Below are 22,943 nucleotides of genomic sequence, written 5' to 3'. Positions count from 1 at the left end.
GCAATGTGTTCCATATGCAGCGTATAAGTGGTAGCCTAGCTTTTGAAAGTCAACAACTCTTTCTGGTAATTGTCAATTATGCCGTGAGATGATGAGAAATAAGATGTCATTGTCACCGTAGGAAATGGCAGCTACTACAGCATAAGTGGGGCGGCAGGTAGCCTAGTGGTTAGAGGGTTGGGCCAGTAACCGAAAGGTTGCTGGATTGAATCCCCGAGCTGACAAGGTAAAAATCTGTCGTTCTGTGCCCCTGAACAAGGCAGTTAACCCAGTGTTCCCTGGTAGGCCGTCATTGTAAATAAGAATTTGCTCTTAACTGACTTGCCTAGTTGAAATATAGTTTAAATAAAAACCATAAGGATTGTTAACATATTACTGTTACGTGTTGACTCAACACTTTGGACATTTGCTCATGTGTTTTACATGTTTTTAACCTGAAGGCTTGAAGCTCAGATCGTCTTCATCTGTGTGCTAACTTAAATCTGTACATAATTTTCACAAATTTGGTGTGTATTTTTGTCTAAATTGAATAAAGCCCTACCTTAAATGTAAATCATGTGATTCTTTTTTTGTAGGTTAAAGTCTGTTTCCATCTCAAACTCAGTTATAGTATCATTAGATCAAAGTAGGACACACTGGGACTAAACTATTGTTTCAAAGTGTAGTCGAGCTTTTCTGGAGCTTCTCAGTTTCAATTAACAGAGATTTCAATGTACTGTTACATAATAAGTTGGAGACTGACAACTGTTCTGCCAGTGAGAATAAGCTACACTGAATGGAGTCACTTTCTCTCTGTGTTTGTGTGTATGTTTATGTGTGCGTGTGTGTGTGACTGTGTCTATGTCTGTGAATGTGTGTGTGTGTGTGTGAGCGAGAGAGAGAGAGAGAGAGCTTGTCAACTCGTATTTAACCTGTAACCTGATAACAACGAGAGGTCGAGAGAAAGGACCGAAGGATAGAGGAGGGAGGGAGAGAGGGAGAAAGGAGGGAAGGACAGAGGAAGAGGGGGGAAGTTGCTGGTTGAGAAAAAAGGGGGCTTTTGTCTTGTGTCAAGCTCATGTCCAACCCCTGAGCTCCTTGGGAAATTCAGCTCAATATACTTTTTTCCTCTCTCTCCTTGCTCGCAAGCATGTTGAGAGAGAGAGAGAGAGAGAGAGAGAGAGAGAGAGAGAGAGACAGAGAGAGAGAGAGAGAGAGAGAGAGAGAGAGAGAGAGGAGGGGCTATAGTAATAGCCTGCAGTCAGACTTTCCCAGTTTTCCAGCGCTAGAAGCGCGGTGCTGCAGTGTGCTGTTCCAGTTATTGGTAGTTAGGGCTCTCACTCGTTGGACCTCTTCACGGCTCTTGACCATATAAAGAGACTTGAGACATTTTTATGTTCATTTTCTGGCGAAGGGGTGAGAGGGGAACAAAAAGCCAGAGCTATTAGCGTGGAGACGAAAAAACACACCCTCTCTCTCTCTCTCTCTCTCTCTCTCTCTCTCTCTCTCACTCTCTCAAACACACACACACACACCTCCACAAGCTCTCTAGCCTAGGTAGGAATTATTTGGATTACCCCTTCTGTTGCGCATGCAAGCAGTTCTCTGCCTCTCTGCACTCTGAAAGGAAGGACGATGCCGCAGTAATTACAGAGACAGGAAAAAATAAGGAACGTGTGAAAGAGAGGGAGAGCGAGAGGATGGCTACGGCTGTGTACCAGGTAAGGAGATCAGGCTGGTCCCACGCTCCTCTCTGATCACAGAGTTTGTCTTACGGTACTTGTGTCTGGAATTTGAGCTAGGTCTCCGGTCTAGGTTGTGCTACTCCAGTGGTGAGTAGAATGGTAACCCCCGCAAACACTAAGAGTGTGTGTGTGTGTGTGTGTGTGTGTGTGCGTGTGTGTGTGTGTGTGTGTGTGTGTGTGTGTGTGTGTGTGTGTGTGTGTGTGTGTCGGAGCGAGAGAGAAGTGTGGCTTTTGCTTACTTTACTGCGGGAACTCTGTGTGTGTGTGTGTGTGTGTGTGTGTGTTTGTGTGTGTTTGTGGTGTGTGCGTGCGTGCGTGTGTGTGTGTGTGTGTTTGCGTGTGTGTGTGCGTGTGTGTCGGAGCGAGAGAGAAGTGTGTGGGCTATGCTGCGCCTCTTGTCTTGCATGTTAACATACATTGTGACATTTGGCCCAGATGCCCTAGCTGGCTGAGGGGACAGTGGTGACGCTGTCCCTCTCTACTGTATCTAATGAGCCTGACTGCACTGAGGAGACTCCATCTAAACACACAACAATAGTTGTGCTACCCTCCAAGTCTGTGTGTGTGTGTGTGTGTGTATATGAGTCTTTAAACAACAAAACGCTGAACAATGTCAGTGTTCCTTCAGGTGTGTGTTTGTGTGGCTATAGGTAGCAGACAGTAGGTGTTCCCCTTGAGGGATGTTTGTGTGTGTGTGTCTTGTCTTCATGAGCTGCCCTACTGCCTCTTCCCTGCACCCTTATCTCTGTCTGTAGTCTGTATGAGCTGCCCTACTGCCTCTTCCATGCACCCTTATCTCTGTCTGTAGTCTGTATGAGCTGTCCTACTGCCTCTTCCATGCACCCTTATCTCTGTCTGTAGTCTGTATGAGCTGTCCTACTGCCTCTTCCCTGTACCCTTATCTCTGTCTGTAGTCTGTATGAGCTGTGCTACTGCCTCTTCCCTGCACCCTTATCTCTGTCTGTAGTCTGTATGAGCTGTCCTACTGCCTCTTCCCTGCACCCTTATCTCAGTCTGTAGTCTGTATGAGCTGTCCTACTGCCTCTTCCTGCACCCTTATCTCTGTCTGTAGTCTGTATGAGCTGTCCTACTGCCTCTTCCTGCACCCTTATCTCTGTCTGTAGTCTGTATGAGCTGTCCTACTGCCTCTTCCCTGCACCCTTATCTCTGTCTGTAGTCTGTATGACCTGTCCTACTGCCTGTTCCCTCCACCCTTATCTCTGGCTGTAGTCTGTATGAGCTGTCTTACTGGCTCTTCCCTGCACCCTTATCTCTGTCTGTAGTCTGTATGAGCTGTCCTACTGCCTCTTCCATGCACCCTTATCCACCCTTATCTCTGTCTGTAGTCTGTATGAGCTGTCTTACTGCCTCTTCCCTGCACCCTTATCTCTGTCTGTAGTCTGTATGAGCTGTCCTACTGCCTCTTCCCTGCACCCTTATCTCTGTCTGTAGTCTGTATGAGCTGTCCTACTGCCTGTTCCCTGCACCCTTATCTCTGTCTGTCTCTGTGCGTATCTTCCTTCCATTCTGACAGAGGTTCCACATACACTAGTTGTGGGTCCATATCATTCATAATGAGACATCAAATCTTAATTGTCACCTGCCTCGTAAACAACAGGTGTAAACTAACAGTGAAATGCTTACTGACAGCCCTTCCCAACACCACAGAGAGAAAAAAATAAACATAACACAAGGACTAAATACACCATGAGTAATGATAACTTGGTTATATACACTGGATACCAGTACTGAGTCCATGTTCTTCAGGGGTACAAGGTACTGTGCATTCGGGAAACTATTCAGACCACTTGACTTTTTACACATTGATTAAAAAATATATAGCCTCATCAGTCTACACACAATAACCCATAATGACATAGCGAAAACAGGTTTTTTGACATTTTTGCTAATGTATTAAAAATAAATAACAGAAATATCTTATTTGCTTAAGGATTCAGACGCTTTTCTATGAGACTCGAAATTGAGCTCAGGTGCATCCTGTTTCAATGGATCATCCTTGAGATGTTTCTACAACTTGATTGGAGTCCACCTGTGGTAAATTCCATTGATTGGGCATGATTTGGAAAGGCACACACCTGTCTATATAAGTTCCCACAGTTGACAGTGCATGTCAGAGCAGAAACCAAGCCATGGCGTCGAAGGAATTGTCCGTAGAGCTCCAAGACAGGATTGTATCGAGTCACAGATCTGGGGAATGGTACCAATAAACATCTCCAAGAAAACAGTGGCCTCCATCATTCTTAAATGAAAGTTTGGAACCACCAACACTGACCGCCTGGCCAAACTGAGCAACCGGGAGAGAAGAGCCTTGGTCAGGGAGGTGACCAAGAACCAGATGTTCACTCTGACAGAGTTCCAGAGTTTCTCTGTGGAGATGGGAGAACCTTCCAGAATGACAACCATCTCTGCAGCACTCCACCAATCAGGCCTTTATGGTAGAGTGGCCAGAAGGAAGCCACTCCTCAGTAAAAGGCACATGACAGCCCGCTTGGAGATTGCCAAAAGGCACCTAAAGGACTTTCAGACCATGAGAAACAAGATTCTCTGGTCTGATGAAACCAACATTGAACTCTTTAGCCTGAATGCCAAGCGTCACATCTGGATAAAACCTGGCACCATCCCTATGGTGAGGCATGGTGGTGACAGCATCATGCTTTGGGGATGTTTTTCAGCGGCGGGGACTGGGAGGCTAGTCAGGATCGAGGGAAAGATGAACAAAGTACAGTACAGAGATCCTTAATGAAAACCTGCTCCAGAGCGCTCAGGTTCATCTTCCAACAGGATAACTCTCTGAATTTCCTTGAGTGGCCGAGCCAGAGCCCGGACTTAAACCCGATCAAACATCTCTCATCTCTCATTTCTGGAGAGTCCTGAAAATAGCTGTGCAGTTCCCCATCCAACCTGACAGAGCTTGAGAGGATCTGCAGAGAAGGATGGGAGAAACTCCCCAAATACAGGTGTGCCAGGCTTGTAGTGTCATACACATAACGACTCGAGGTTGTAGTCTCTGCCAAAGGTGCTTCAACAAAGTACTGAATAAAGGGTCTGAATCATTATGTAAATGTGATATTTGATTAAAAAAAATTAAAAAAATTGCAAACATTGCTAATGTAGATTGATGAGGAGAAAAAACGATTTAATCTATTTTATAATAAGGCTTTAATTGTAACAAAATGTGAAAAAAGTGAAGGGGTCTGAATACTTTCCGAAAGCCCTGTAATTGAGATATGTACATATAGGTAGGGGTAAAGTAACTAGGCAACAGGATAGATAAGATAAGATAAGATAGAAAGCCCTGTAATTGAGATATGTACATATAGGTAGGGGTAAAGTAACTAGGCAACAGGATAGATAAGATAAGATAGAAAGCCCTGTAATTGAGATATGTACATATAGGTAGGGGTAAAGTAACTAGGCAACAGGATAGATAAGATAAGATAGAAAGCCCTGTAATTGAGATATGTACATAAGGTAGGGGTAACTAGGCAACAGGATAGATAAGATAAGATAATTGAGATATGTACTAAAGTAACTAGGCAACAGGATAGATAAGATAAGATAGAAAGCCCTGTAATTGAGATATGTACATATAGGTAGGGGTAAAGTAACTAGGCAACAGGATAGATAAGATAAGATAGAAAGCCCTGTAATTGAGATATGTACATATAGGTAGGGGTAAAGTAACTAGGCAACAGGATAGATAATAAACAGTAGCAGCAGCGTGTCCTTCTCCTTCAATACAAATATACTCAAAACCCCAGCAAATAGCATTTTTATAAGGATAGCCCTGTGTGTGTGTGTCCATGCAACCGCTGATGTTCCAGACCCTCTGTTCCCTGACCGTTAATAAATACTGCTACTACAGTACATGTCAACCGTAACAAACTAACAGCAGTTTGGGAACATTGGGCTGTTACAGCAGATGCAATACCAATTTGGGGGAAAGAGTAAGGAGGCAGGTCAGTTAAGAACGTTTTATTTTATGATTATTTTTTATTTTTTTTACAATGAAGGCCTAGGAACGGTGGGTTAACTGCCTTGTTCAGGGGCAGAACAACAGGTTTTTACCTTGTCAGCTCAGGGATTTGATCTAACAAACTTTCAGTTACTGGCCCAAAGCTCTAACCACTAGGCTACCTGCCACATAGAGGGTATTCCACAGAGAGTTAGGAGCTTGTGGGGAAATTAGCAGTATGTGTGCCCATATACTGAGGTAAAGACAACTAGCCTATCATTGTGTGTGTGTACTTGTGTGTGAGTGCGTGCGTGATTGTTATTGTGTGTGCGCGCATGTGTGTGTGTGAATCTGTTTGTGTATATGTGTTTGAGTGTGTGTGTGTGTGTGTGTGTGTGTGTGTGTGTGTGTGTGTGTGTGTGTGTGTGTGTGTGTGTGTGCACATAGTAGTAGTTTCTCTCCATTATCAGTCCTGGACAGATATCCTCCCCGCTTGGATCAACATATCATGAATTCCTCACAATGTAGAGAAACATTATCCAATATGGACTGTCTCGCTAGAACACCGGGATAAAGCAGATTTTGTGTGGCAACACCTAGTATCCATTGGCAGGGAACCAAAGACTGGGTTTCAGTTTTTCAGTAGGAACCATCTGTCTGTTAGCAAGGCTTTGCTGCAGTGGAGCCGAAGTGAGTGTGTGTGTGGGAGATTTGAGAGTGAATGAGTGAGTGTGTGTTTTTGTGCGTGCGTGACAATGTCTGCCATGTCCTAAAACCACAGTCACTGTATATGATCCATTTAGAATGTAAAGCCTATAAGATGTCGCGCTCTCTCGCTCTCTCGCTCTCATTGTGATTTAAGAGCACTTTAAAATTCCAGTTCCACCATTTGTCTCTCCCCCCAAGGAGGATTTTGGCAGAGCAATGCTTTGTACTGTGTGGTCAAGGAATGTTGCTTGACGAATGTCTGTCTAAAAATTACACATTCTGGAACTTCGGGGCAATCAATGTTCTTCTGGACATGGATCACCCTGCTTTTCTCTTACTCTCTTTACCTGTAGACACCTCGTTGTATTGCTCCCTCTCTCTTCTAGACATGGATCACCCTGCTTTTCTCTTACTCTCTTTACCACCTCGTTGTATTGCTCCCTCTCTCTTCTAGACATGGATCACCCTGCTTTTCTCTTACTCTCTTTACCACCTCGTTGTATTGCTCCCTCTCTCTTCTGGACATGGATCACCCTGCTTTTCTCTTACTCTCTTTACTACCTCGTTGTATTGCTCCCTCTCTCTTCTAGACATGGATCACCCTGCTTTTATCTTACTCTCTTTACTACCTCGTTGTATTGCTCCCTCTCTCTTCTGGACATGGATCACCCTGCTTTTCTCTTACTCTCTTTACCTGTAGACACCTCGTTGTATTGCTCCCTCTCTCTTCTAGACATGGATCACCCTGCTTTTCTCTTACTCTCTTTACCACCTCGTTGTATTGCTCCCTTTCTCTTCTGGACATGGATCACCCTGCTTTTCTCTTACTCTCTTTACCACCTCGTTGTATTGCTCCCTCTCTCTTCTGGACATGGATCACCCTGCTTTTCTCTTACTCTCTTTACTACCTCGTTGTATTGCTCCCTCTCTCTTCTGGACATGGGCCACCTTGCTTTTCTCTTACTCTCTTTACTACCTCGTTGTATTGCTCCCTCTCTCTTCTGGACATGGATCACCCTGCTTTTCTCTTACTCTCTTTACCACCTCGTTGTATTGCTCCCTCTCTCTTCTGGACATGGATCACCCTGCTTTTCTCTTACTCTCTTTACCACCTTGTTGTATTGCTCCCTCTCTCTTCTGGACATGGATCACCCTGCTTTTCTCTTACTCTGTTTACCTGTAGACACCTCGTTGTATTGCTCCCTCTCTCTTCTAGACATGGATCACCCTGCTTTTCTCTTACTCTCTTTACTACCTCGTTGTATTGCTCCCTCTCTCTTCTGGACATGGACCACCCTGCTTTTCTCTTACTCTCTTTACCACCTCGTTGTATTGCTCCCTCTCTCTTCTGGACATGGATCACCCTGCTTTTCTCTTACTCTCTTTACCACCTCGTTGTATTGCTCCCTCTCTCTTCTAGACATGGATCACCCTGCTTTTCTCTTACTCTGTTTACCTGTAGACACCTCGTTGTATTGCTCCCTCTCTCTTCTGGACATGGATCACCCTGCTTTTCTCTTACTCTCTTTACCTGTAGACACCTCGTTGTATTGCTCCCTCTCTCTTCTAGACATGGATCACCCTGCTTTTCTCTTACTCTCTTTAACACCTCGTTGTATTGCTCCCTCTCTCTTCTGGACATGGATCACCCTGCTTTTCTCTTACTCTCTTTACCACCTCGTTGTATTGCTCCCTCCCTCTTCTGGACATGTCACCCAGGCCATTATTCACATATTATATGATTTTAGACAGGTTTGTTTACATTTGCAGTCATACTAACACCTGAGTAGGATACATGCAAACACACACACACACACACACACACACACACACACACACACACACACACACACACACACACACACACACGTGAAAACACACACACACACACACACACACACACACACACACACACACACACACACACACACACGTGAAAACACACACACACACACACACACACACTGCAATCAGGAGAACCAGTGTTAATGATAGACCATCCCACTGTATCTTTAAAACAGGAACACCATGTCTTGTTCTGGACCACTGTTTACATTCCTGTAGCGTGTTCTTCCCCTCTTCCAGTGTACAACTTTACAAGGTGCTGTGATACAAGGTGCTCTTTGATGACAAGCATAAGTACAGGTTCTGTGTGAGTGCACTGTATTTGATAGCTAATCATGTCAGCCTTATATGTTTTGGGACAGTGTGTGTGTGTGGGTGCGTTTGAATTGTGCTCAGGAAGAAAAAAACTATCCGTTCATCATTTTATTGTCTCCACAGAACATAATTCTACTTTTCAACGTTATGTAAATCATCTGAAACATAATGATCGGGAAGGAGTTTAAAAAAAAAGACATGTCTCAGCACTTTAGAGTTATAAGCCCGATACACTGGGATTGGTTTACAGGTACATTTTGACGAGGGACATCTCCCAGATACCTACCTGCTGCTGTCACAAGTTGACACCTGGGCCCCACATAGTTACAGATTTAAGTCTAAGCCTCTTCCTAGAGACTTAGAGACAGTCATGCTTATCCATATGGAGGTCATGCATGTCCTCTTAAATTAGTTCAAGATATTCTTCTCTCCGGGACCACCAGAGTGAGATTCTCAGCATCAGATGGGGAACTCACACATTGACCATGGTGTTAATATGCTAGCATGCTAACTGTAGGATTCCAAGGTGTTAATATGCTAGCATGCTAACTTTAAGGTTCCAAGGTTTTAATATGCTAGCATGCTAACTGTAAGGTTCCAAGGTTTTAATATGCTAGCATGCTAACTGTAAAGTTCCAAGGTTTTAATATTCTAGCATGCTAACTGTAGGATTCCAATGTGTTAATATGCTAGCATGCTAACTGTAAGGTTCCAAGGTTTTAATATGCTAGCATGCTAACTGTAAGGTTCCAAGGTTTTAATATGCTAGCATGCTAACTGTAAGGTTCCAAGATTTTAATATGCTAGCATGCTAACTGTAAGGTTCCAAGGTTTTAATATGCTAGCATGCTAACTGTAAGGTTCCAAGGTGATAATATGCGTAGCATGCTAACTGTGGGGTTCCAAGGTGAGAGAGAGAGAGGCAAGAAACAACAGGACAACAGACAGTTTTCTGTGCCCAGTTTATTCAAGAACACAACCAGCCTCATTATGCACTCCATCCCATTCAACATTGCTTTAAGGGCACACATTAGTACTCTACTATTACATGTGTCAATGGTAAGTGGTTTACAGTCTGGCTTTTAGCAAGATGAATAATGTCTTCGAGGGCAGGGCCCCATATATTTCAAGGAGATCAGCTAATGCTTCACATGGCTACTTTTTAAAGGCATTTCATACCCGTAGAGTATAACTGTTGCCCAACCCACAGGAAGGTTTGTTGAGGAGAATGAGTGTTATTTTGAACATAGTGAACCGTGACCCCTTCAGTTGTCACCCGATGGAGGGTCAGAACATCTCATGACAAAGTACCCTTAGAGTAGGTCATGATGAGTGTTGCCAGTTAAACAGTGAAAGCCAGCCATGACCAACATATCCCCATTCAGGAGTCTATGAAAAGGTACTGAAAATGTAATGGACTGTGGCCACAGCTCTACTGTTCACCAGAATGGTGTACTGTAACTCAAACAGATGAACCATAGCGACCATAATTGTGCATTTGAAAGTCATGTTATCTGGTATGCTGTACAGATGTGTGTTTTGGTATACTAGATTGGAGAGTAGGTTTTGCCATTGCCAACAGCAGTCCTAAAATGACCTTAAACCAGTGTCTGGGCTCAACCTCCTCCTGTTTCTATACTGTAGTCACACATGGTGCACCATGTGACCTAAAATTATTTCGGTCTTCCACCAACAACGTCTAGTGCCAGGCCATCACCCTAAGACTAAGGTCATGCAGGGCCCCTGTAATAACCCCTAATGGGGAACACTGGGCCCAGACCTTTACCGATGACTGATTTCTCCAAAATGACTCGCATATTGGTTCTTTATTGACCCATGGTTGCTGTTGGAAAGAGAAGGGAGTGAAGGAAGGGGAGAAAATAGATCCCGTTTCCACTCCTCTGTTCGCTTTCCCAGCCTTTGACCCTGTTTCCACTCCTCTGTTCGCTTTCCCAGCCTTTGACCCTGTTTCCGCCCCCCTGTTCGCCTTCCCAGCCTTTGACCCTGTTTCCGTCCCCCTGTTCGCTTTCCCAGCCTTTGACCCTGTTTCCGTCCCCCTGTTCGCTTTCCCAGCCTTTGACCCCGTTTCCACCCCTCTGTTCGCTTTCACAGCATTTGACCCTGTTTCCACTCCTCTGTTCACTTTCCCAGCCTTTGACCCTGTTTCCACTCCTCTGTTCGCTTTCCCAGCCTTTGACCCTGTTTCCACTCCTCTGTTCGCTTTCCCAGCCTTTGACCCTGTTTCCACTCCTCTGTTCGCTTTCCCTGCCTTTGACCCTGTTTCCACTCCTCTGTTCGCTTTCCCAGCCTTTGACCCTGTTTCCACTCCTCTGTTCGCTTTCCCAGCCTTTGACTCTGTTTCCACTCCTCTGTTCGCTTTCCCAGCCTTTGACCCTGTTTCCACTCCTCTGTTCGCTTTCCCTGCCTTTGACCCTGTTTCCGCTCCTCTGTTCACTTAAAAACCAAAATACAGTTGAAGTCAGAAGTTTACATACACCTTACCCAAATACAGTTTTTCACAATTTCAGACATTTAGTTCTAGTAAAAATTCCCTGTCTTAGGTCAGTTCCGATCACCACTTTATTTTAAGAATGTGCAATGTCAGAATATTAGTAGAGAGAATAATTTATTTCAGCTTTTATTTCTTTCATCACATTACCCGTGGTTGAGAAGTTTCCATACACTCAATTAGTATTTGGTAGCATTGCCTTTACATTGTTTAACTTGGGTCAAACGTTTAGGGTAGCCTTACACATGCTTCTCACAATAAGTTGGGTGAATTTTGTCCCATTCCTCCTCACAGAGCTGGTGTAACTGAATCAGGTTTGTAGGCCTCCTTGCTCGCACACGCTTTTTCAGTTCTGCCCACAAATTTTCTATGGGATTGAGGTCAGGGCTTTGTGATGACCACTCCAATACCTTGACTTTGTTGTCCTTAAGCCATTTTGCCACAACTTTGGAATTATGCTTGGGGTCATTGTTCATTTGGAAGACTCATTTGAGACCAAGCTTTAACTTCCTGACTGATGTCTTGAGATGTTTCTTCAATATATCCACATATTCCCCCCCCCATGATGCCATCTATTTTGTGAAGTGCACCAGTCCCTCCTGCAACAAAGCACCCCCACAACATGATGCTGCCACCCCCGTGCCTCACGGTTTTTATAAATAAACATGTTTCCATACCGGGAATAATTCATATTAATCCCGAGAGTCCCGGGAAATACAGAAAACATCGGAGCTGTTTTAAAACCAAGATATTGTCACAATGCCAGGGTTCTCCTTAAATACAAAGTGTTTATCATGTTCCTCAATGAATTCAGCACGTTGTAGCAGTAGGGTATCTTGACACTGAGGGCGCTCATGACAACAGAGTATGCGAATTATACAAACGTTGTAATGGCAGTCAAGCAAAAGTCAAATGACCAAAGTTGCTAAACTTGCTAGATAACCTACAGTACTGAAACGAATGACAGAATATGTCCTATATTTGGCAAAATCGATGTGAAGATTACACAGATAGCAGATCAGCTCATGAATAATGGGAAGATGAAGACAGGAAATAGTTAAAATATCAAGGTATCTTAACAGGGACTCACTATTTTAAATATCCATACCTACTCTCATATTGTTTGTTGATTCTCTACCAAAGGGCTCATATGGGTAGCGAACTAAACTCCACTCCATTGGTGAAGTCATCAGATACTTCCTTCACAATGGAGTGGAGTTTAGTCCGCTATCATATGGGCGTAAAGTACGAGTCAGTGCAGAGAAGTGAGGGGGGAGGCACGCTTTGATAATGCATCCTATGGAGTACAGAAAATAAAGTTAGAACTAGATTGGGACTACATAGGACGATAGCCAAGACTTTATCACAGGAAAATATATCATTTCCCCCTCTGACGGAGATGCCTATGTCATGAATTGTGCATAGGCCTATCAAATTTGTGATTGTCTGAAGAGTCACAGCACATGTTATTTAATCGGCTACACTGTAGGGATTTCCTGTAGTGTTAATTAACTGTTTTCGGGCTGCGTGTTCATGTCGACTTTGTGTGAAGTAAATACGCTCGGTTATTGGCTTCCATATGACAACCTGTTTGGATAATGTACTATTTTTATTTTTTGCTAATCTGCTTCTGCTCATGTTGTGTATATTATGAATCATTAGTGCCAACGTTGGGGGAAACATTTTGTCAGTTCCGGGTTATGTCTTAAAAAGTCCCGGGATCCCGGTTACCCATGTTAATCCCCAGGGTACAGTTATGGATTGGAGTGTAGACTAATTCACAATTGACACAGGTTGAACAATGCCCATGTCCACCTCAATAATCCATTTACACCCAACCTACTGTACATTCAAGCATACTGATTCAAAATACAAGACCCTACTACTGTTACAGATTATTTTGTCTGCATGGAAGATATGGAGGAGGTGCCCTGTTTATTACATTGACATTTAAGTCATTTAGCAGATGCTCTTATCCAGAGCGACTTACAGGAGGAACTAGCGTTAAGTGCCTTGCTCAAGGGCACATTGACAGATTTTTTCACCAGTCGGCACTGGGATTCAAACCAACAACCGCTAAGGCTACCTGCCGCCCTGTCCTGCTTTGTGTTGTATTTACAACTAACTGATAGCAGTGCAGCTGTTCTATCTAACAGAGACACCTGTGTTGTAGCTGTTGCCTTGAACAGAAGACTGGAAGAAGTTCTCCAGCATGGCACACCCTCTCTCTCTCTCTTTTGCAAATGTTATAGGAGGCAAGGTGGAAGGTACACTCATGCTTTGCCCCTATCCCACGCATCACCATCATCATCATCATCGTCAGCCAGCATGTGCATCCCCCAACCCTCCACTCCCTCCAAAACACTCCAGACGACTCCCTGAACATTATGTTAAATATTTGATCAGTCTACCTGTGGAATGTGTATGGAAAGCAAGTCCTAGTTGTTTCACTGGTTTTAGCAGAAAGCCCTTGTGTTCATGTTTGCTTTCCCTGCCTTGATCGATGGAGGGACATGGAAGTGGAGTGGAAGAAAGACAGGAGACACCTCACCTCAGGTCAGTGCTGGATCCTTCCATGCTGCAGATATTCCCCATCCAGACCAGCAGCTGCAGATATTCCCCATCCAGACCAGCAGCTGCAGATATTCCCCATCCAGACCAGCAGCTGCAGATATTCCCCATCATACCGGCAGCTGCAGATATTCCCCATCATACCGGCAGCTGCAGATATTCCCCATCTAGACCAGCAGCTGCAGATATTCCCCATCCAGACCAGCAGCTGCAGATATTCCCCATCCAGACCAGCAGCTGCAGATATTCCCCATCCAGACCAGCAGCACTAAAATTGGGGAGCTGTTTTTCTAGCCGGAGGGCAGCAGTGAACTGATCTTGCACAGAGAACTGAGGTTGACTTAAACTCTTGCCCTCACGTTCCGCTGCAATATATTGTCACGTTTTGCTTCAAGGTCATACAATTTTTATGATTTACCTACAGATGTAGGATCTTAATCTGATCACCCTGTTGCAGGATAACTTTCAAGCGATGCAGGGAATTTAAAACATGCAATGTATTTGAGGTTTAAAAAGGCTTCTTGAGTTTGACATTGTAGACTGATTTCCCTTACCCAAAACTATATCAACACCTACAAAAATGTCCATTCATTATAATTCCCATTTCCTCTTGTTGATCATTTTCCTATTGTAGAAAAGTGGCTCAAATTAAGATCCTACATCTGTACAGGGGCAGACAGGTTCAAACATGTTATAAAGAAGTCGATAAGAGTATTAGTCATTTAGTGTACAGGCAGGCATGATTTATGGCGTGTTTGCATGTCTGTCTGTATGTATGTATGTGTGTCCCCGAGTGCGTGTGTATGTTTGTCTGTGTAGCATACATGTGTTCTGTGTTTTCTGCAAACCGTCCGTAAAGAGACAATCACAAGGATGATGAAGGTAACACTCTGTGAGCTATTTGTGGTGAATCCAATGACTTGTTCACTGAGGATCATCTGTTCCTCAAAACAGATTGTGGTTATAAGTGTGTGTGTGTGTGTGTGTTTGTGTGTGTACTTATTCACCATGTACTGTGTATGTATATGTGCATATGCTTGTCGTGCGGCACATTCATTTTTTTTTTTCACCTTTATTTAACCAGGTCGGCCAGTTGAGAACAAGTTCTCATTTACAACTGCGACCTGGCCAAGATAAATCAAAGCAGTTCGACACATACAACAACACAGAGTTACACATGGAGTAAATCAAACATACAGTCAATAATACAGTAGAAAAATGCGTCTGTATACAATGTGAGCAAATGAGGTGAGATAAGGGAGGTAAAGGCAAAAAATAAAACATTTAAAAATAAATATGAGCGAGAGAGAGAAAGACAGAGAGCCATCTATCATACCACAGACCTCTTAGTCACCACAAATAGATAACTCATGATGCGTGTCAGTTAGTCTGCTGTCGCCGCGTCTCCCAAACTAGACCTGAAGCACCAAACGAGCCCACCACCGTACGAACGTGCTTTCTGTTGTCCCATCACTCTTCTCCACTAATGTGTTAAATGCCAGACTGCCTGTCCATGCGTGCTAGCCTGTCTCAGCCTGTCACAGCTCCCTGAGAAAGCTAAGAACTCCCGTCGTCCTGGACTTGAATTAGGCAGTCACCAGTCAAATGGATGTATAGTACAGTACATCAGTACAAAGTAACTAAAGGTGAATAATCTAGGCATTCTTCCTAATGGTGCCATGTCAACACTGATATAGAATTTGTTCAACTCATTTTTCTACAGACTGTACTTAAACATATTTTGACTGTCATGATACGTTAGAATACAATACATTTTAATACCTTATGTTTCATATGGGCATTATCTTCTTCCATTGCTTAGTCTTGTTCAGATAACTTGTGACTCTGGTATTGTTTAATTGATACTCATTTATTACCCTCGTACACCTGAGTCTCCATGGTGATTGTAGATGAACTTTTCACTTGGATCACTGCTTCCCCTATGGTATTCGTAGCGGTGCTGCCTTCTTAGCCTGGTCCCAGATCAGTTTTTGCTGTCTTGCCAACTCCTTCGGTCAGTCATCCTTCCTTGCTATCCTTCTCTCTGCCTCCCTTTTCCCCTCTTTCACTGTCTCCACTGGTTCTCAATGATTGGCCATTAGCCAAACAATTAAACAGGGGTATGCTGTACAGTATTTCACCTCACTGGTAAATATGATTGAAACCTGCACGGCATCTTGAAGATTCTGGAGAAAGTGTGACCTCGCTGTGAGCAGTAAGAAAAGGAAGAAGGCAAAGCTTCTCTCGGCCATGTGACAGTAGCTCTGCCAAACAAGGATGGAGTGAGAATGAACAGGTCCTGTTGAAGACCCAGCTGGCCGCTCCAGTCCTGTTGAAGACCCAGAGGACCGCTCCAGTCCTGTTGAAGACCCAGCTGGCCGCTCCAGTTCTGTTGAAGACCCAGCTGGCCGCTCCAGTCCTGTTGAAGACCCAGAGGACCGCTCCAGTCCTGTTGAAGACCCAGCTGGCCGCTCCAGTTCTGTTGAAGACCCAGCTGGCCGCTCCAGTCCTGTTGAAGACCCAGCTGGTCGCTCCAGTCCTGTTGAAGACCCAGAGGACCGCTCCAGTCCTGTTGAAGACCCAGAGGACCGCTCCAGTCGTGTTGAAGACCCAGAGGACCGCTCCAGTCCTGTTGAAGACCAAGCAGGCCACTCCAGTCCTGTTGAAGACCCAGAGGACCGCTCCAGTCCTGTTGAAGACCCAGAGGACCGCTCCAGTCCTGTTGAAGACCCAGAGGACCGCTCCAGTCGTGTTGAAGACCCAGAGGACCGCTCCAGTCCTGTTGAAGACCAAGCAGGCCACTCCAGTCCTGTTGAAGACCCAGAGGACCGCTCCAGTCCTGTTGAAGACCAAGCAGGCCACTCCTCACCGGGGATTATTTCATCCCCCTCTTTCACCCCTGTTCCCTTCAGCTGCACTCTCTCTCTCTGTCACACTCTCGCTCTCTCTCTCTCTCTCTCTCCAGACAACAATATATTGTTCACATTTACCCCCTAACCTGGCCCTTCAGTGTCATATTCTTTACATACTCTTTTGAGTTCTAATTAATGCACTGAAGATGAGATATTACAAAGCATTATTGGACATTGTGAAACACTGAGATATGTTATAATTTATTATTATTTTTTTTTACCTTTATTTAACCAGGCAAGTCAGTTAAGAACAAATTCTTATTTTCAATGACGGCCTAGGAACAGTGGGTTAACTGCCTGTTCAGGGGCAGAACGACAGATTTGTACCTTGTCAGCTCGGGGGTTTGAACTTGCAACCTTCCGGTTACTAGTCCAACACTCTAACCACTAGGCTACCCTGCCGCCCCATAATGCAGTAAGGTATGTTATGAAGCAGTGAGATATGTTATATAGCATTATGAAACATGTTATGAAGCAGTGAGATATGTTATATAGCATTATGAAACATGTTATGAAGCAGTGAGATATGTTATATAGCATTATGAAACATGTTACGAAGCAGTGAGATATGTTATATAGCATTGTGAAACATGTTATGAAGGAGTTAGATATGTTATATAGCATTATGAAACATGTTATGAAGCAGTGAGATATGTTATATAGCATTATGAAACATGTTATGAAGCAGTGAGATATGTTATACAGCATTATGAAGCAGTGAAATATGTTATATAGCATTATGAAGCATGTTATGAAGCAGTGAGATGTTATGAAGCAGTGAGATGTTATGAAGCAGTGAGATGTTATGAAGCAGTGAGATGTTATGAAGCAGTGAGATGTTATGAAGCAGTGAAAGGTGTTACGAAGCGCTGACAGGTGTTTTATTGAGACAGGGAACAGTGTTATGGAGTCAGTGTGGGATGGAGCAGAGCTTGGCAGTCAGCTGAAGATGTTCCACATTTCACACTGAAAGAAAAAAGAGAAAGGAGCGCATAGCTGTCGCTCAGACGGCATGTTCTGAAGGGGGAATGGGCACTGGCACTTGGACCAGTGATCCACTTCATTCCTCTCTCCATTGTTTATACCCAATATTTTCGTACTAACGCAGAGTTTGGCATGCTCAAATACGCCGACTACGGAAAGCCCTCTGTTATTGGTTACGGCAAGTACATTTAACTTTCACGCTGAATATTTCTACGAGGGCTTGCCAGATGCACGGATGTATTGGGTCTGGACAAACATTAAAGCACTCAGGAGCGGCCTTGCGTTTATGCCAGTGCCAGAGGTTTGAAGGGTGATACGCCCTCTTCTCCTTTCCACTGTGGAAATATACCTGCCCCACCACGATCGATTCATTGCATTGTAATGGTAGCAGATCTCCTGTCACACTGCCACAATCAATCAATTTGTGGGAAAAGTATTGCTTATTTTAGCTTTTCTTTGACCTCTTCAGGCTGCTGGATTATAAATGCATGCAAAGCCATTATCCCAAGTCATCAACCAGAACAGAACAATTCTAAACTGTTTTATTGACTCAATTAATCCGATTGGCCGTATTACTTCCTGTAACGACAATCAGGTACTTCATTTGACATTTTAGTCATTTAGCAGACACTTATCCAGAGCGACTTACAGTTACTGCATTCATTTTAAGATAGCTAGGTGGGACAACCACATTTCACAGGCATAGAAAATACATTTTTTCCTCAATAACATAGCTATCAATAGAGTCAGTATTATTGTTATAATAAGAAAAATGTTAGAGGTGAGGATGAGGACTATACAAGATACTGTTTGAAGAGGTAGGGTTTCAGATGTTTTTGGAAGATGGGCAGGAACTCTGCTATCCTAGCTTCAGGGCTGTTGCACCATTGCGGTGACAGGACAGAGAAGATCTTGGACAGTACAGAGAAGATCTTGGACAGGACGGAGAAGATCTTGGACAGGGCTGAGAAGATCTTGGACAGGACAGAGAAGATCTTGGACAGGTCAGAGAAGATCTTGGACAGGACAGAGAAGATCTTGGACAGGGCTGATCGGGAGCTGCCCTCCTGTAGGGGTGTGAGGGTCAAGAGACCTGAGGTGGCAGAACAGAGTGCTTGGGTTGGGGTGTAGGGTTTGAGCATAGCCTGAAGGGAGAGGGGCAGTTCTACTTCCTGTTCCGTAGCTAAGAACCATGGTCTTGTAGTGGATGCAAGCTTTGACTGGAAGCCAGTGGAGTGTGCGGTGGAGCGGGATGATATGGAAGAACATGGAAGGTTGAAAACCAGGCGAGCTGCTGCATTCTGGATAAGTTGCAGGGGTTTGATGGCACAAGCAGGGAGTCCAGCTAACAGCAAGTTGCGGTGGTCCAGACGGGAGAGGACAAACGCCTGGATTAGGACCTGCGCCGCTTCCTGTGTGAGGTAGGGTCGTACTCTACAGATGTTGTAAAGTATGAAACTGGACAAGCAAGTCACTGCTTTGATGTTTGCAGAGAACGACAGGATATTTGTCCAGGGTTACGCCAAGGTTCTTTGCACTCTGGGAGGGTTCTCAACCATGATGGAGAGCTCTTTGAGTGGTCAGGCCTTCCCTGGTAGAAAGAGCAGTTCCGTCTTGTCGAGGTTGTGCTTGAGGTGGTGGGCTGACATCCAAGTTGAGATATCTGCCAGGCACGCAGAGATGCATGTCACTACCTGGGTGTCAGAAGGGGGGGAGGAGAAAAGTAGTTGAGTGTCATCCACATAGCAATGATAGAAGAGACCTTGTGAGGATACGAAGGAGCCGAGTGACTTAGTGTATAGAGAGAAGAGGGCCTAGAACCGAGCCCTGGGGGACACCAGTGGGGAGAGTATGTGGTGCAGATACAGATCCTCTCCACGTCACCAGGTAGGAGTGGCCTGCCAGGTAAGACTCAATCTAAGAGTGTGCAGAGAATGAGATGCCCAACCCTGAGAGGGTGGAGAGGAGGATCTGATGGTTCAAATCAAATGTTATCTGTCACATGCACCCGGAATACAATCTTACAGTGAAATGCGAGCCCCTAACCAACAATGCAAAAAATTATACTAATAAACGAATAAGAAATAAAAGTAATAGGTAATTAAAGAGCAGCAGAAAAATAACAATAGCAAGAATATATACAGGGGGGTACCGAGTCAATATGCGGGGGCACCGGTTAGTTGAGGTAATATGTACATGTGGATAGTTATTAAAGTGACTATGCATCGAAGATAACAGAGAGTAGCAGCGGTGTAAAATAGGAAGGGGGGGAGCAGCGGAAATAGTCTGGGTAGCCATTTGATTATTTGATTAGGTGTTCAGGAGTCTTATGGCTTGGAGGTAGAAGCTGTTTTAGAAGCCTCTTGGACCTTGTAACCCTTGCCGTGCGGTAGCAGATAGAACAGTCTATGACTAGGGTGGCTGGAGTCTTTGACAATTTTTAGGGCCTTCCTCTAACACTGCCTGGTATAGAGGTCCTGGATGGCAGGAAGCTTGGCCCCAGTGATGTACTGGACCATTCGCACTACACTCTGTAGTGCCTTGCGGTCGGAGGCCGAGCAGTTGCCATATCAGGTAGGGATGCTCTCAATGTTGCAGCTGTAGAACCTTTTGAGGATCTGAGGACCCATGACACATCTTCCCAGTCTCCTGAGGGGGAATATGTTTTGTTCTACCCTGTTCACGACTGTCTTGGTGTGCTTGGACCATGTTTGTTTGTTGGTGATGTAGACACAAAGAAAATTGGAGCTCTGACCTCCTCCCTATAGGCTGTCTCGTCGTTGTCAGTGATCAGGCACCATTAAGGAAGTTAAGTTATGTATATATAATTTGATATACAGAAGAATATACATAACAGTCTTATGATTTATATTATCTTGTTTGATATTGTAAATAACTGTTGTTTCATCTGCAAACTTAATGATGGTTTTGGAGTCGTGTCTGGCCGTGCAGTCAAGATTGAACAGGGAGCACAGGAGGGGACTGAGCACGCACCCCTGAGGGTCCCCTGTGTTGAGGATCAGCGTGGCGGATGTGTTGTTACCAACCGTTACCACCTTGGGGCGGCCTGTCAGGAAGTCCAGGATCCAGTTGCAGAGGGAGGTGTTTAGTCCCAGGGTCCTTAACTTATTGATGAGCTTTGAGGGCACCATAGTGTTGAACGCTGAGCTGTAGTCAATGAATAGCATTCTCACATAGGTCTTCTTTTTGTCCAGGTGGGAAAGGGCAGTGTGGAGTGCAATAGAGATTGCATCATCGGTGGATCTGTTGGGGCGGTATGCAAATTGGAGTGGGTCTAGGGTTTCTGGGATAATGGTGTTGATGTGAGCCATGACCAGCCTATCAAAGCACTTCATGGCTACAGACATGAGTGCTACTGGTCGGTAGTCATTTAGGCAGTGTTCTTGGGCACAGGCACTATGGTGGTCTGCTTAAAACATGTTGGTTTTACAGACTCGGACAGGGAGAGGTTGAAAATGTCAGTGAAGACACTTGCCAGTTGGTCAGTGCATGCTCCCAGTACACGTCCTGGTAGTCCGTCTGGCCCAGGGGCGTTGTGAATGTTGACCTCTTTAAAGGTCTTACTCACATCGGATAGCGTGATCACACAGTCTTCCAGAGCAGCTGGTGCTCTCATACATGTTTCAGTGTTATTTGCCTTGAAGCGAGCATAGAAGTGTCATAGTGTTGAAGGCAGCGGATAGATCTAGGAGGATGAGAAGAGAGGAGAGTGTCAGCTTTGCCCGTGTGGAGAGCCTCTGTGATACAGAGAAGAGTGGTCTCTGTTGAGTGAGCCGTCTTGAAGGGGTCTAACCGCCCTGGTTAGGGTCAAGAAGATCATTCTGAGAGAGATAGCGAGAGAGTTTTGAAAAGAAAAGAAAGGGATACAGGTCTCTAGTTTTTGACGTCAGTTTAGTCAACTGTTGATTTCTTGAGGAGGGGAACGCCTCGGGCCATTTTGAAGTCAGAGGTCTGCCAGTTGTCATGGATGAGTTGATGAGGGAACTGAGGAATGAGAGAAGGCCTCCAGACATGGTCTGGAGAAGGGAGGAGGGGATGGAGTCGAGCGGGCAAGTTGTTAGGCAGCCAGACCTCACTAATCACAGGATGTCATCTGGAGAGAAAGGGGAGAAAGAGGTCAAGGCGTAGGGTAGTTCTGTATGAGTGAGACCAGTCGAATCAATAGGCTGAGTGAATGAGTAGTGGAGGTCGAAAAGGAAACAGAAACAAAGTCGTGATCAGAGACCTGAAGGGTGGTTGCAATGAAATTAGTAGGCGAGCAGCTTCCAGTAAAGATGAGATCAAGCATATTGCCTGCCTTGTGAGTGTGAGGGGACTGTGAAAGGGTGAAGGCAAAGGAGGGGAAAGTGAGAGTTGGAACGAAATTAATCAAAGGTAGACTTCGGGAGGTTGAAGTACTACGAGTGGTGAGCCGTCATCAGGAAATGAGCTTATTAAGGTGTCAAGCTGTCCCCAGACGATACTTATTTTTGGTTCCAGGTAGAACTCTCTTTGAAAAGGGTTCTATATGGAACCAAAACTAGTTCCTCAAAAAGGTTATCCTATGGGCCAAAGAACCCTTTTAGGTTCTAGATAACACCATTTTTTCTGTACTGTGTACTGTTTATTTGTAGTAGCTGAACATAATGCTATGCGTGTCAATACTCCACTGTAAGCAAGACGATATATCAAGTACTGACAAGGTCATTTTCCATAGATTTTCATCTGCGGGAAATGGACCTTGGTTTAATGTAATTAACAAAAGCATGTACAGAATGCAACAACACAATTACCCTTTATTATATTACACTGGTTTGTACACTCTGATAGCATCAACACACATTCATGGCTGTCCCTGCTCCCACGCACTGAGCACTGACAAAGGCTTTATGTTGTTCCCCAATGCTTACTAGAGGGGTCTGCAAAGCTTTTGTCCCCCTCTCTGGAAATACTGTACTGCATACTGTAACCCAAATCCTTACAAGCATTAAATTGTCCTGATAGAATGCTACCAGATGTCACATTGTATAAATGATGGGAGACAGGCGCAGGAATATGTAATAGGGGGTTTTAATACTCCACCCAAAATATACAACATGCCATGAAGGGCACGGGGATGAAGCCCAAAACAAACACTTATACAAAAACACAGGGATGTAACCCAAACAAAAGTGCGAGGTTAAACCTCTAATAAATACACTGAGTGAGACCCGTAATACACAACACGGGGCGAGACCCGTAATACACAACACAGGAAGAGACCCGTAATACACAACACGGGAAGAGACCCGTAATACACAACACGGGAAGAGACCCGTAATACACAACATGGGAAGAGACCCGTAATACACAACACGGGGCGAGACCCGTAATACACAACATGGGAAGAGACCCGTAAT

The 22,943-nt window shown here is 44.6% G+C and overlaps 1 protein-coding gene across 4 annotated transcripts in view; it reads left to right on the top strand.

Annotated features, from left to right (window-relative positions):
- LOC115117816 (tensin-1-like) overlaps positions 1-22,943 on the top strand; it is a 351,789-nt gene that overhangs the window by 179,616 nt on the left and 149,230 nt on the right. Inside the window, exon 1 of one of the 4 annotated variants that reach the window (XM_065015962.1) lies at positions 1,256-1,700. The exons of the other annotated variants lie outside the window; for them this stretch is intronic. Coding sequence (XP_064872034.1) covers positions 1,680-1,700 — 21 coding nt within the window. The 5' untranslated portion in view covers positions 1,256-1,679. Of the gene's footprint in view, positions 1-1,255; positions 1,701-22,943 lie in introns of those variants that run through there. 4 annotated transcript variants of the gene reach the window in all.

Source organism: Oncorhynchus nerka, linkage group LG3, assembly GCF_034236695.1.
Source record: "Oncorhynchus nerka isolate Pitt River linkage group LG3, Oner_Uvic_2.0, whole genome shotgun sequence".
NCBI lineage: Eukaryota > Metazoa > Chordata > Actinopteri > Salmoniformes > Salmonidae > Oncorhynchus > Oncorhynchus nerka.
This window is presented reverse-complemented; position numbering and strand designations above follow the sequence as displayed.